This window comes from Penaeus chinensis, chromosome 3 (assembly GCF_019202785.1).
Source record: "Penaeus chinensis breed Huanghai No. 1 chromosome 3, ASM1920278v2, whole genome shotgun sequence".
NCBI lineage: Eukaryota > Metazoa > Arthropoda > Malacostraca > Decapoda > Penaeidae > Penaeus > Penaeus chinensis.
The window spans coordinates 7,095,604-7,108,737 of record NC_061821.1 but is presented as its reverse complement, the minus strand read 5'-3'; the positions used below and the strand labels follow the sequence as shown (position 1 = coordinate 7,108,737).

Genomic DNA, 13,134 nt, shown 5'->3' with positions numbered 1-13,134 from the left:
TAGTTTACACCCAAGCAAAAACGCGTTATACCCTGGGCCTCATCACCCACTGTATACTGAATTGTGATAGCTTGTAAACAATGCTTCCTCACACTCCAAAGAGGATTTGGGATTGGCGGACAGGCTTGTGTAGTGTATTGTTCGGTGGGAGCAAAGTCTATAGACGACCCCCCCACCCCATCAGCCATAGTATGACGTAGCTCTGAGACGAGACCTTATGTATGCGTAACACACAGTAAATAAGGGTAATGAAATAACCGTCATTGTAATTTCTTGATGTTTAATGTTTAACATTGCATATTGTTTCCAGACATGATAAGTCAATTAAACACAATATCCGTTCTTAGTTTTAAGTCATAATGTATTGCTGAACTCATTATAAGTGGAAATAAATAACAATCATTGCTTTTGGGAAGTATATTTGCATATTCATTCATATTCAAATTAATTTAACTTTTTTTTATAAAGTATATATAATGGTTAATCTGATAATGTGGATTAACCTAAAATCATAATTTATAATTTCTGTGCAGTCTTATGTAATCATGGCTATAAAAAGTGTCTAAATACTTCAGTGCTTTTTTTTGACTCAGACATGAGAAATTATGAAACTTACATCATAATTATCATAATCATATATACAATATATAAATATATACGTGAAAGTATATAATGTATCTATTGTGTATGTGTGTGTGTGTGTGTACGTGTGTGTGTGTGTGTGTGTGTGTGTGTGTGTGTGTGTGTGTGTGTGTGTGTGTGTGTGTGTGTGTGTGTGTGTGTGTGTGTGTGTGTGTGTGTGTGTGTGTGTGTGTGTGTGTGTGTGTGTGTGTGTGTGTGTGTGTGTGTGTGTGTGTGTGTGTGTGTGTGTGTGTGTGTACGTGTGTGTGTGTGTGTGTGTACGTGTGTGTGTGTGTGTGTGTACGTGTGTGTGTGTGTGTGTACGTGTGTGTGTGTGTTTGTACGTGTGTGTGTGTGTTTGTACGTGTGTGTGTGTGTTTGTACGTGTGTGTGTGTGTGTACGTGTGTGTGTGTACGTGTGTGTGTGTACGTGTGTACGTGTTTGTGTGTGTGTGTGTGTGTGTGTGTGTGTGTGTGTGTGTGTGTGTGTGTGTGTGTGTGTGTGTGTGTGTGTGTGTGTGTGTGTGTGTGTGTGTGCAACAGGGAAAAATGTGTATCTGTATGTTTGTGCGCATGTGTGTGAATGTATATTTGTATGTATATAAGTAAAAGCAAGTGATTGTATACCTTTTTGGTCTCTGCAAAAGTTTTATTACACAAGAACTGGTAGGGAGGAAGTCATTTTCTTTTAAATTATTACAGTAAAGATTATATATTTGTATAAATGTGTTTCTCTATAACAAGTGATCACATAGCTGTAGGAATACTGCATATTTCATGAAAATGAGAAAATACGAATGTGACCTACCCTAAGAATAACCTTAGTCATTTACATATAGAGGAGGCACATCATTCTACTTTTTAACACATGCCAATTACAAAATTAAATCATATTGATTTTTTTCTTAGTATGAGGCATCCAGAACATCCTCTGTTAAAGACTTCGGTGGTAAACAGGAATGATTTCACCAAGACCTGGAAAAGCACCTCAGGCCTTACTATTTAAGGTCCTTTGTTTACCATACTGTATAATGAAATATAACAAAAAGGCATTGCACTCCCACTTTCCTCTTTATGTGAATTTATGCTTTGCATATGTAAAATAGATGAGTTCACTTGTTTAACCTCCTCTGTTGGAACTGTATAACTTCTGTTTTCATCTTCAGTACTGTAAAATATGCCAACATAGGCAGTTAAAAATATCAGCACCGTAGATGTAACAGTCAAAAATTATCTGTCCAGCTACTAGTTTTTAAAAATTTAGGGTGTTTGTCCACTGGAATACTGAATACAGACAAATACAATGTCTCACTAGCTGTATTTCCTTAATGTCTACATATATTGGATAACTGAAATGGCACCAGATAATACATTCCAAGTTAACAAAGGATTTCAGAGACTGTTAGCACATTAAAAGTCCAATGTAACTTGTTATTTTTTTATTTAAATTTTAATCTTCATATATTTTATGTAAATATTCACCTACTAAGTATTATACACATCATTTAGGCTGAAAAGTGATTGCTTACTTTGCCCTTCTAGTTGCCATATCAGCATAAAAGAAAGAAGTAAATAGTAAATTAACTATTATCTGTATACAGTTGGCACTTCATGTAGTGAGAAAAAAATAAGTATACAGACAATAATTCAACCACTAAAAGGTACCTGAAACAACACTTATAATGCTGACAATTGTGATTATCATGAAGTCCACTTCACTTTTTTTTTTTACAAGTATACAAATGCCCTTCTTATTTGACTTTTTAATTCTTTTTTTTTTTTTACGAACTATTTTCACAACCATATTACACAGGTAGGTTTGCACTGTGAAACCAGTATCAATCTGAACATATTTTCTGAAATATTTTTCTGAAATATCCAGTCATGTAGCTGTATGCATGCAAGTACTACTTTGTAAAATGTATGTCTTACAAAATGCTATATAGGGTCAATTTCCTGAATAAAGAAAAGAAAAGTAGCTAATGCAAGTATTAACATGTTCAGAAAGCTTATGTAACAGTCAACCTGTACATAAAAAAACATCATCTTCATAACTGGCCTTGAAGGCAATTGTCACTTCATTAAAGGAAAGAGAGATACATAATTCTACATACGATGCTTAGCTGCCATTGTTTTCCTGACCATTCATGTAAAGCATAAACATAAATGATACAATATCACACGAGAGAGTACATATACCCATTCAGCACCCTTACAAATGGCTTGTGATTTTCTGTGCAACCAACGATATAATGTCTAACATATCCGTACTGTTATCTGTAAATTTTTTATGACACAAACCTGTGAAAGTACTGGAATGAGCCACTTCACTTCTATATTCATAAAAACTGTTAGTTAAAATAGAAGATACAAAAAAGTATTGCATATCTCAAAAATGTGGCTTTATGTCTTTACTATTTTCATCAATTTGTAAAGAAAAGCATAGATTTTCTCACAGCTATTGCAATTTAGACTTAGAAACACCTCCCTTGTGATATCAGTAATTTGCATAGTCTTGTAAGAATCAAACAAGCTGATATGATAATAGTATTAACAATACACCCATTTGCAATTTATTGTTACCAATTAGGTGTACAATTATTAGCTCTTATATTTCTGGCAAATTAAGTATAACTTATTTAAGAATTCCTGTCTAGATTTTGATTAGATGTTCACTATTTGAGATTTTTTCTTTTCTTTTAGGAAATAAAAGGTTAAGTAAAGTTTCAATTTCTCATTCACTTATCACCAACCGTAACCAAGCAAACAATTCTCACATAAAACTGCTCTCCCAAACCTGGCTTTATCTTTGTTGCTCCCATAAGGCATTCTCTCTTGAATAGAAAAATAAGTTTCCTTTGTCAACAATAAGCTGACTTGCAGGTTATTTATCATTCTTTTTTAAACTCTTCCTAGCATTTTTTTTCTACACTTTTCCTAGCTTCATAAATATCAGTAGAATTCTGCACCTAACACTTGTCAGTAACATTATATACAAAATCTGGAGTATTAAATTTGCATACAGCAAAGACTTATAACAGTGATGTGTCTGAAGTGTAATTTCATGTCCAGTATCTAAAAATTAGGATATAGTAGAGAACTCAGATCAAGACCGTTTTGCTTCTTCCTATAAAATTCTGGCGAATATCGCCAACTGGCCAGCAAGTAGACAACACTCTACTTTGGACGAGCTTAATATCTTTTGTGACTCGAGGTATGGTTAATGTAAATTCTTGTTGTGCAAGTCGAGGATTCTGTGTCCGGCAACATACACACGAGCAATATTACGATCATCACCCGTGTAAATGAATTTCTGCACCTTGTCTTCCACTGTGTCCTGGAATATAATTATTATTCGATATAATTCAAGAAAAGCATCTGATTATAAAATAAAGTAATAGAAAACCAACTAAATACAAATACAATAAGCTTTTTTATCCAATATGCTTAGATTCGATTAATGAAAGATGACAATAAGACATTTATAAGATATTCACGTCATTTATGTAAACCTTACCTTGCTGAATATATCAATGGCTGACCCAGGAGCTGATACATCAATGAGGAGTGCATCAAACTCTTTATCAATTTCAAAGTTTCCAATGCGGTCTTCCATATTCAGTACTGCGGGAAAAAAGTAAATATCATTCACAGCTGATAAACAGAAAATTACATATTATGCACTTCAAGAAAAGGACTGTAAAACATTCATGTAACTTGAATGCACAGCACTAAATCAGTAAAATACATCATTTGGTATGTGTATGTACCTTTAGCACCTCCAAGAGTTGCCATTCTAAATGCTTCCTTGTATGTGAGTCTCTGATAGTCTTGATCTCGGTCAAGAGCCAAGATGTTGGAAACTTGTAGAGACTGTCGCATGGAATCTAAAATTGATGGACAGTAACCACCTGAGCAATCTGGAGGAGTAAAACATGTCTCTTAGATTCCCTTGCACCACAATTAATTATATAAAATGTCTAGAACCATAAAGCACATCCGAAGAAGTCTCAGCTGAATATTTTACAAAGGAGATATGAATTTGAATCAACAAACATTAATATCACAAGAATGTGTATATATAAAATATAAGTAAGTGGATGAATTTTATGCCTAAAAAAAAAATGTGTCAGACATGAGTAAATTGTACTTATTTTTTAGATGAAATAAAATTCTATTGTGACTCCAGACATACCTGTCCCTAGACCGACTTTTAATCCACTATTCAAAAGTCTCCGAATATCACAAAGGCCAGAGCGAATGGATACATTGGAATTTGGGCAGTGAGAAACACCAACTCCTCGTTCTCGCAAGGTATATATCTCGTCATCAGTTAGCCATATACAATGTGCCATGACAGACTGGAAAAGAGAAAATAAATGAACATAAGATCTTACTTCCTTAGCAAAACTAAATTTGTTATTGAGATAAAAGCTGCATTTGATATTGTGAAATATAATATAAATGTATCACAACCAATGCAAACCAAAAAAATATCACCTACCTTCTCACTAAGTAGTCTCATGCTGTCATAAACATCAGTGTATGATTTGGCCCAAGGGAAAAGCTCTTTGACCCAATTGCACTCAGGCTGAGTCTCACAAAGGTGACTTTGAATATGACATCCATATTTAGCTGCCAGCTGTCCCAGAGATGCTAGCTGATCCTCAGGGCAAGTTGGGGCAAACCGGGGTGTAACAATAGGTTGTACCAGTGGGGACTGTAAATGAAATAAAAGATTAATATTTTGTAGTCTCTTTCATAATTGACACACATTTTCCCTTCAAAATACCAAATTTGGATATACTAGTATTATTTCATCTAAAGCAATAATAACAGACAAACTGGAGACAAAAGTACAATATTTGTGGCCTATGTTTCTTAGAATCAGAAAATACACCTTCCTACTTGCCTGGATACTTCTAACATAGCGTATAAATTCTTCCGTGTCTCTTATCGATTCCTGAACACTCATCTCCCGGTAATATTCTGGGCAGTTCCTCATCATATTTACTTTTCCAATGAGTGCACGCTGACCTTTGTCATGAACTACATCAGCAAGAATTTTTGAACCTTCTAAGTGGATTGTGCCAAAGTATGCTGCTGTTGTTGTTCCATTTCTCAACAGACGTTCCTGTGAAATTACAAAAGCTTTATACACCCTTTTTTCAAAGAAGAAAAGAATCTTAGTATAGTACAAGAAAGCCAACAGAAATTAGTACTGTAACATAAGGAATTATAGATAAACATAATAACATTACAGAAGAAAAAAAATGAAGGTAAAAATACTAACCACAACTTTACTATAGACTTCTCTTGCAAAGAGTGTGTCAGAAAAATTAGCTTCCGTTGGGAAAGTATACGTTTGTAGCCACTCCAGCAATGGCAAGTCCATAGCCACTCCATTGTTAGGAAATTGAGAAGCATGTATGTGTGTGTCTATCATCCCAGGCATCATAAACTGGCTGTTATTTTGCAGAGAGAAAAAATGTTGTATATAACCAGAATTATATCTTGAAAATACAATACTATTTCATAATGAGCATCACACCAAATGTTATGAAGAAGGCATTTTCACATAACAGCATTACTCTAAATCAATTACCTTGGAGTCATGTAGTGAATGTTTGAGTCTGTAAAACAATACTCTGCTTTGAGGTGATCAAGTTCTTCTAAGCTCTCCATAAACTCAATCTGTTAAAAATGAAATTAAGGAATTAAGCTTTAGAATTTCACACATATATTTCAATTTTTCCTCTTTCCATTCCAATTGCATATAGTCTTTCTTTAAACTGATAAATACCATGTTTCTTTATTCTTGGGGAGCAACATAATAAATAATAAAAATTATAAGGAAAACATTTCTGTAATAGTTACCTTTGTGTTGAGAACACCCATAACCATCCCTGGCATGATGATTAATGGGTTGTCTTCGGTAGAATGAACAAAAATGCCTACAAAAACCTCCATGTCTGATCTAGCTCTCTGGAAAGACATTTGAAATTTAGATGGTTAACCCATGTTCTGACATTTGATAGGTAAATCAAGATTAAAGAGTATATTACTTATTATGTAGTTTGTCATTAGCATACTGTTTTTTATTTTTATATGAATAACAGGAACTTCCTAATTGTTCTAAGAGCATATTCTGACAATTTTATTAATTCATTCAAATCAATAAACTCATAAAATAACTGAATTACAGCATTATCTTACCAGCTTTGACTGACAATTCTCCATTATTCTGTAAATTGTACTCTTACTAATATTAGGAACATCGGGATTCAAAGACAGGAACCTATTTCTTGTTTCTTCTATTGTAATGTCCTCCTTTTGGGAGAGGATATCCATGATCATGTGCTCATGCTCATCGGACAGCTTTTTCTTACGTCCCGTGGAAGTCTTCCGTTGGATTCTGTGCTCCTTCTTGAAGACCTGAACAACTGACGAGACTGTAGACTTCGCTAAGTGCATAAAATCTGCGACCTCTCTTATGGTTCGATTTTCATTGAAGAAAAGACTGGAAGTTGAGAGAAAGAATGGTGTAGTGTTACTTTTATGAGATATTTATTTATTTATTTATTTTTACAAAATGTTTCAGATGAACAATAAACAAATTATTTCTTAGAACTAAAAAAAAAAAAGTACTGGTAAACATAATACTGATAAAAAAAAACAAAGTAAGAAAAAAAATCAGGAAGAACAGGAAAAAAAGAAGAAAAACAAGGAAAAAAAGAAAAATGACAAAGAAAGAAAGAAGAAGAAGAAGAAGAAGAAGAAGAAGAAGAAGAAGAAGAAGAAGAAGAAGAAGAAGAAGAAGAAGAAGAAGAAAAAAACTGACCTAATAATCATCTCCCTCTCAGCAATAGACAGCGACCGTCGTTGTCTGCTGATATCTTTGTCGGCAGCACTGGTTTCAATAGGTCCACTCTCCTCCATAATGCTAACACTGGGCTCAAGCACATTGTTCATGGAAGATGATTCTGACCCCGCACCTGCCTTCTGGAACACGGGCTAATAGCAACACCCGCTGGTATATTTTGTTGGTACCTACTTTCAATAGACTATTCTACAGAATATTCACGTATTCACACATTTGAAAGACTTATTTTTCATATGTTTTCTCTGAATTTGTGTAAATATCTATCAATACCAATATACTACAACCCAGTTTTCATCCTGGTCACAATATTGAACACTCTTATTCATATTTTATGATTTCACCAAAACCTTAAATTATTTATAGTGACCAAAAAACTAAATATTACAAACTGGATGGATTAAAACTTACCCGAGGTCTCCCTCTCTTCTTGGGCCAGTAACGCTCTATTGGCTCCAAGTAGCGCTCAGGTGGAGGGTCCATCCCTATTAATCCTTTCTGAAAATCAAGCAATGAACTAGTAGGTATAACTCTGGGGGATTTCTATCACTCTTTGCTATACAAAGAATTACCTCTTTACATATATTAATGCTTTGAAAAAATATTAGGTAATATATATACGAAAGTGAGTGATTTTCTACTAATCTCTGTGTGAAAAATTGTAAAAAAACATGGTTTCCTAATCTCTACATATTTTATTTCAAATAGAATGATAATATAATTTTTTGCAATAAAGCTATTTCTGAAATTACACAGAAAAAAATTGGAATTTATTGTATTTAACAAGTGTTACTGTTTGCAACAATATATACCTTTCCTCTTTCCAATGTTCTGTAAATTGTAGTTTTTGATATGTGACCAAATTCAGGATACTGTTGCAAAAAGCGACGACGTATCTCATCTACTGATATGTTATCTCTCTCCTGTGACATCTCGAAGAGCTGGAACTCTTGTGCAGTTGTTAGGCGGCGTTTGCGTCCCGTGGCTGTCTTTTTGTGTATACGGTGCTCTTTCTTGAATACTTGTACCACTGACATGACTGTTGATTGAGGCAGACCCATGTAACGTGCAACCTTGGGAATCAAAAATGTAGTTAAGAAACATATCTTGGAAAAAAAAGTATTGGTTTTTATCATATAAAACTTTCTTTTCATGTTTGTTCTCAAAGATATATCATAATTGGTAACATTTCATAACTTTTCAAAATGCAAATCATACCTCTCTAGACGTCTTCTTCTCATTGAAAACAAGGTCGATAATCATCTCTCTATGTGATGGGGATAATCTCCTCCGCTGAACCTTCGCCTTCATTTTATTATCTATGGTGGTTTCATTTGTCTCTTCCACATTAGCTGGGAAGTACTTGGCTGGGGCACCGCTGGAACACGCAGGAGGATTTCCATCCACACTCACTTCAGCCTGTTGGGGTTGCTGCTGTGGCTGCTGCTGCTGTTGCTGCTGCTGTGGTTGCTGCTGTGGCACTTGTGCAGGTTCAAGAGGAGCTTCTAGTGTGGGTTCTGGCTGCTGAGGTTCAGGTAGTGGTTGTGGTTCTGGTGGCTGTTGAACATGTAAAACTTTTGGTTAGTACCTTTTGTAAAGACTTATTCCTTAAGGTCCTGCGAAGAAAGCAATGTGCACAGTATTAAGACCTGTACCCCTAGCTTCATTTTAAACTACAGGTATAATTTTATATAAGCATGCTTTTACATATAAATATGCATATACATAACATAATAAAGACCTGTATAAATACATAAAGACAAATATATATATGTGGGGGGAGGTGGGATGCTAGGGGAGGGAGGGAGGGAGGGAGGGAGGGAGGGAGGGAGGGAGGGAGGGAGGGAGGGAGGGAGGGAGGGAGGGAGGGGGAGGGGGAGGGGGAGGGGGAGGGAAAGGGAGAGGGAGGGAGGGAGGGGGAGGGAGAGGGGGGAGGGAGAGGGGGAGGGGGAGGGGGAGGGGGGAGGGGGAGGGGGGGGAGGGAGAGGGGGGAGGGAGAGGGGGGAGGGAGGGAGGGGGAGGGAGAGAGGGAGAGAGAGGGAGAGAGAGAGAGAGAGAGAGAGAGAGAGAGAGAGAGAGAGAGAGAGAGAGAGAGAGAGAGAGAGAGAGAGAGGGAGAGAGAGAGAGGGAGAGAGTGGAGGGAGAGAGTGGAGGGAGAGGAGGAAGAGGGGGAGAGGGGGAGAGGGGGAGAGGGGGAGAGGGGGAGAGGGGGAGAGGGGGAGAGGGGGAGAGGGGGAGAGAGGGAGGGAGAGGGAGAATATATTTCCCTGAAGGAAATATATTCTAAGTATGACCTATCTACCTGAATCCTAGATATCATTTTCGTGGAGAATCATTCCTACATTTTGCATAGCTCTGTAAACACGTAATTTCCTCCAGCAATCTCGAGTGTTCATTACTGCCTTCAATCTCTCAGGTGAATGTTGCACTTAACACTCCATTTCGAATCGCTGACATGGTCAGTCAATTCCTAATCATTATGAATTCGTGTTGATATTGTAACTGAGATATGGCATTATATCTTCTGTCGCCAAGATATGGTACTGTTGTTCTCGTTTGTTGTCCTCAGAGTCAGACGCCCCGTGCTGAAGCCCACTGTTGACCTTGACTCTCGGATCACCACGTCGCTGCCCTCGCCAAGTCTCGCTCGCTCCGTTAACATCGCCGTCGTCTCGCCCGCTGGTGAGCGCCGCCTGACGTCCTAGCAGCATCTCGTCTCGTCTCGTCTCGTCTCGCCTGACGTCCTCGCCGCATCTCGCTTCACTCACCATACCTGTTGCCCTGTTCGGGTGACCCTGGCAAGAATAGTCATGTCGAACCTCATGACGCCATCACCATGGTACCCTTCCTCTCCCAAGATGACGAATCCTCCCCACCAACAACGTGATCTTGATCCTTTCATGACTTCGTTCTCACGATTCTCCGACAAGTCCCCGTCTCAACGCCAACAACTTGGTCTAGAATCTTCTAGACCGGTGTGCGTGTCATTTACGACTGACACGGCGCTTGGCAAGTTAACCATGTCTTCAAGCGACCTGTGAAACGATTGACGAGCTCCGTGACCGATCACCACTGCTGCTCCCGTCAAGACCACTTGCGCTTCGGAACAATGATCTGTGCGAACAAGCTCCCTAGGCCGCCGACCGGATCGAGGACGATCTTGGTTAGGCAGCCGAGCGATTTAATGACCTCTCCCCTCTACCCACCCTCGACTTCCCATAGTACCCAGCACTCTACTGGTCATCGCCAGTGCCAACTCTGCCATGGGGCCAGAACGGACCAACAATAACAAAGTGCCTCCAGAGCAAGCAATTCCGACCTTTTCCGCCGATCACATGTAAACTAATATCTTGATTATACTTAAAATGTGCTCATTCTAAAACACTATATTTGTTATCATTATTATTGACGAAACTGTAGTTTTCAAATGTTCACGATTTAATTGTACTGACATACCCAGTGTCCCCGTCCAAACACGTGACCACAAGAACCTATCACTGCCATAAAACAGTCTGCACTGATACTCCTACTAAAGATTAATGTTTTCCATTGTCCCATATTTAGTGACATTTTCAAACTATATCCTGTGATCACCTCAAAAACTAGCTCAATACCTCAAGCTCATAAAGACCGCCCGCCCTCGCGGGCATGGCACGGCGCTCCTGTCTGGACGTCTCTGCCAGGCCTGTCCTCTGTACTCTAGCAAACATATTTTAACCAACTGTGATATCACAGAGGAACACGTACTCTACACATTATTGCACTGGTGGCAGCAAGTGGGATAATCTTCACACGTATTATTACAAAGAGAGGGCAGTGAGAAAGAGAAAGAGAGGACAGAGAAAAAGAAAAAGAGAAAGAGAGGACAGACAGAAAGGAAAAGAGAAAGAGAGGACAGACAGAAATAAAAAGAGAAAGAGAGGACAGAGAGAAATAAAAAGAGAAAGAGAAGAAAGAGAGGACAGAGAAAGGAAAAGAGAAAGAGAGAACAGAGATAAATAAAAAGAGAAAGAGAGGACAGACAGACAGAAATAAAGAGAGAGAGAGAGAGAGAGAGAGAGAGAGAGAGAGAGAGAGAGAGAGAGAGAGAGAGAGAGAGAGAGAGAGAGAGAGAGAGAGAGAGAGAGAGAGAGAGCGAGAGAGAGCGAGAGAGAGCGAGAGAGAGCGAGAGAGAGAGAGAGCGAGAGCGAGAGAGAGAGAGAGAGAGAGAGAGAGAGAGAGAGAGAGAGAGAGAGAGAGAGAGAGAGAGAGAGAATCATCTTACCCCAGTTTGTTGTGGCTGTGGAGGCGCCTGCACTTCTGGAAGACCATTTGTGAAGTCATCATGGGGAACCGCATTAGCCATTGTAGTAATGTCCTGTGACATTGTTGGCTGTACATTGCTGGCCACACCAGGTCCTCCAAGAGTGCCGAGGTCAGCACTGGGCACGGGGTTAGCCACTGGGTTGCCAACGACGGGGGTGGAGGGCGAGCCGGGCCCAGCAATCCAAAACGGCGTAAAAGCCTGGGATGTGGGTGGCTCACCACCTGATGACATTTTGGATCTGGAATAAATGAGGTGAGTTAAAGTCGCGTCAATACCTGATATAATATTAACGTCGAGAGATAATCAATTAAGATTACTTTAAATGGTAGCAGATATGGAGGGCGCAGAAGGGGAGGGTGAGGATATGATAGGCGACGCAGGTGAGTGAAGGAAACTGAAGATGAAGGAGAAAAGGACAAGAATATGGGGATGACTGTAGTTGAGTAAAAGCAGCAGCTAATGATGGTGCAGTTATGATGTTATGAGGTAGGGACCTCATTCTAATAACTTATAATGCCAATTATTATTTTTTGTTTTTTTCAGAATTGCAGATCTGAGCTTCTGCTTTGAGGAATATGGGTCCTGACAGCAACATTTCTTGATGATTTTCAGGGTACGTTCACGAGTCACATTTAACCATGAGGAAATGTGCGTTGTTAACCAGACATGTAATTCACAGATAATTTTGCTATGTTCAGGAGCATCAGCTAACATAAGGGACTACAGCCCTTAATCTGCATTTATAGTGCAAGCTCTCTATCAAAAACTATGCAGTAGCCCATAATAACACGTAAATGTTTTCTTGCGTAATTGCGATTTGTTGACAACAATGACGTGATGACAATAGATACTGAATATAGCATACTCTCATATGTAAAGATCATATTCCATTTTATTTCATTAGAGTTTCTGTTCCTGTAGGATTAAACAATTTGTGAATGCCATCATCGCAACAATAAAGGCAATCGTTACTGTTCTCACTCAGTAGTAAAATGAAACATTAAAACTGCGAGGCGGAGAGAGGGGAAAAAAAGTGGCAACGCGTTGAAATACTCCCGCCCACCATGTCAACAGGTGTTTTTAATTAATCTGTCCGTTTTCTGTGACCACGTGCATATTTCAAAACGGTGGTGCGTATCAGAGCGCATGCGTACGACTCCGGTAAATACATTTCATTTCAAGAACGTACATTATGCAAAGTCTATTTTTTTTTTAATTATCGAACTTTTAGCTTCAGAACGTTTGTCATTATTGCAGGTAATATCGCTTCTCATTGCCAAAGACCGTGATAGTGGGCGTAAAAGGAATATAGAGATAAAAGATAAAT

General features: G+C 38.4%; 1 protein-coding gene across 4 annotated transcripts in view; it reads right to left on the bottom strand.

Annotated features, from left to right (window-relative positions):
* Nucleotides 1-2,045: 2,045 nt before the first annotated feature.
* The window catches only part of LOC125041589, a 24,124-nt gene continuing 13,035 nt past the window's right edge, over nt 2,046-13,134 (bottom strand). For 2 of the 4 annotated variants that reach the window (XM_047636648.1, XM_047636642.1), the window contains exons 2-16: nt 11,766-12,045; nt 8,720-9,058; nt 8,314-8,574; nt 7,913-7,999; nt 7,463-7,635; nt 6,838-7,141; nt 6,499-6,606; nt 6,227-6,315; nt 5,915-6,086; nt 5,534-5,755; nt 5,126-5,341; nt 4,817-4,982; nt 4,392-4,541; nt 4,139-4,245; nt 2,046-3,958 (exon numbers count right to left, since the gene is read on the bottom strand). In XM_047636648.1, the coding sequence (XP_047492604.1) occupies nt 3,842-3,958; nt 4,139-4,245; nt 4,392-4,541; nt 4,817-4,982; nt 5,126-5,341; nt 5,534-5,755; nt 5,915-6,086; nt 6,227-6,315; nt 6,499-6,606; nt 6,838-7,141; nt 7,463-7,635; nt 7,913-7,999; nt 8,314-8,574; nt 8,720-9,058; nt 11,766-12,038 (2,784 nt within the window). In that variant the 5' untranslated portion in view covers nt 12,039-12,045 and the 3' untranslated portion in view covers nt 2,046-3,841. The remainder of the gene's footprint in view (nt 3,959-4,138; nt 4,246-4,391; nt 4,542-4,816; nt 4,983-5,125; nt 5,342-5,533; nt 5,756-5,914; nt 6,087-6,226; nt 6,316-6,498; nt 6,607-6,837; nt 7,142-7,462; nt 7,636-7,912; nt 8,000-8,313; nt 8,575-8,719; nt 9,059-11,765; nt 12,046-13,134) is intronic. The other 2 variants (XM_047636658.1, XM_047636667.1) reach the window with 2 other exon arrangements.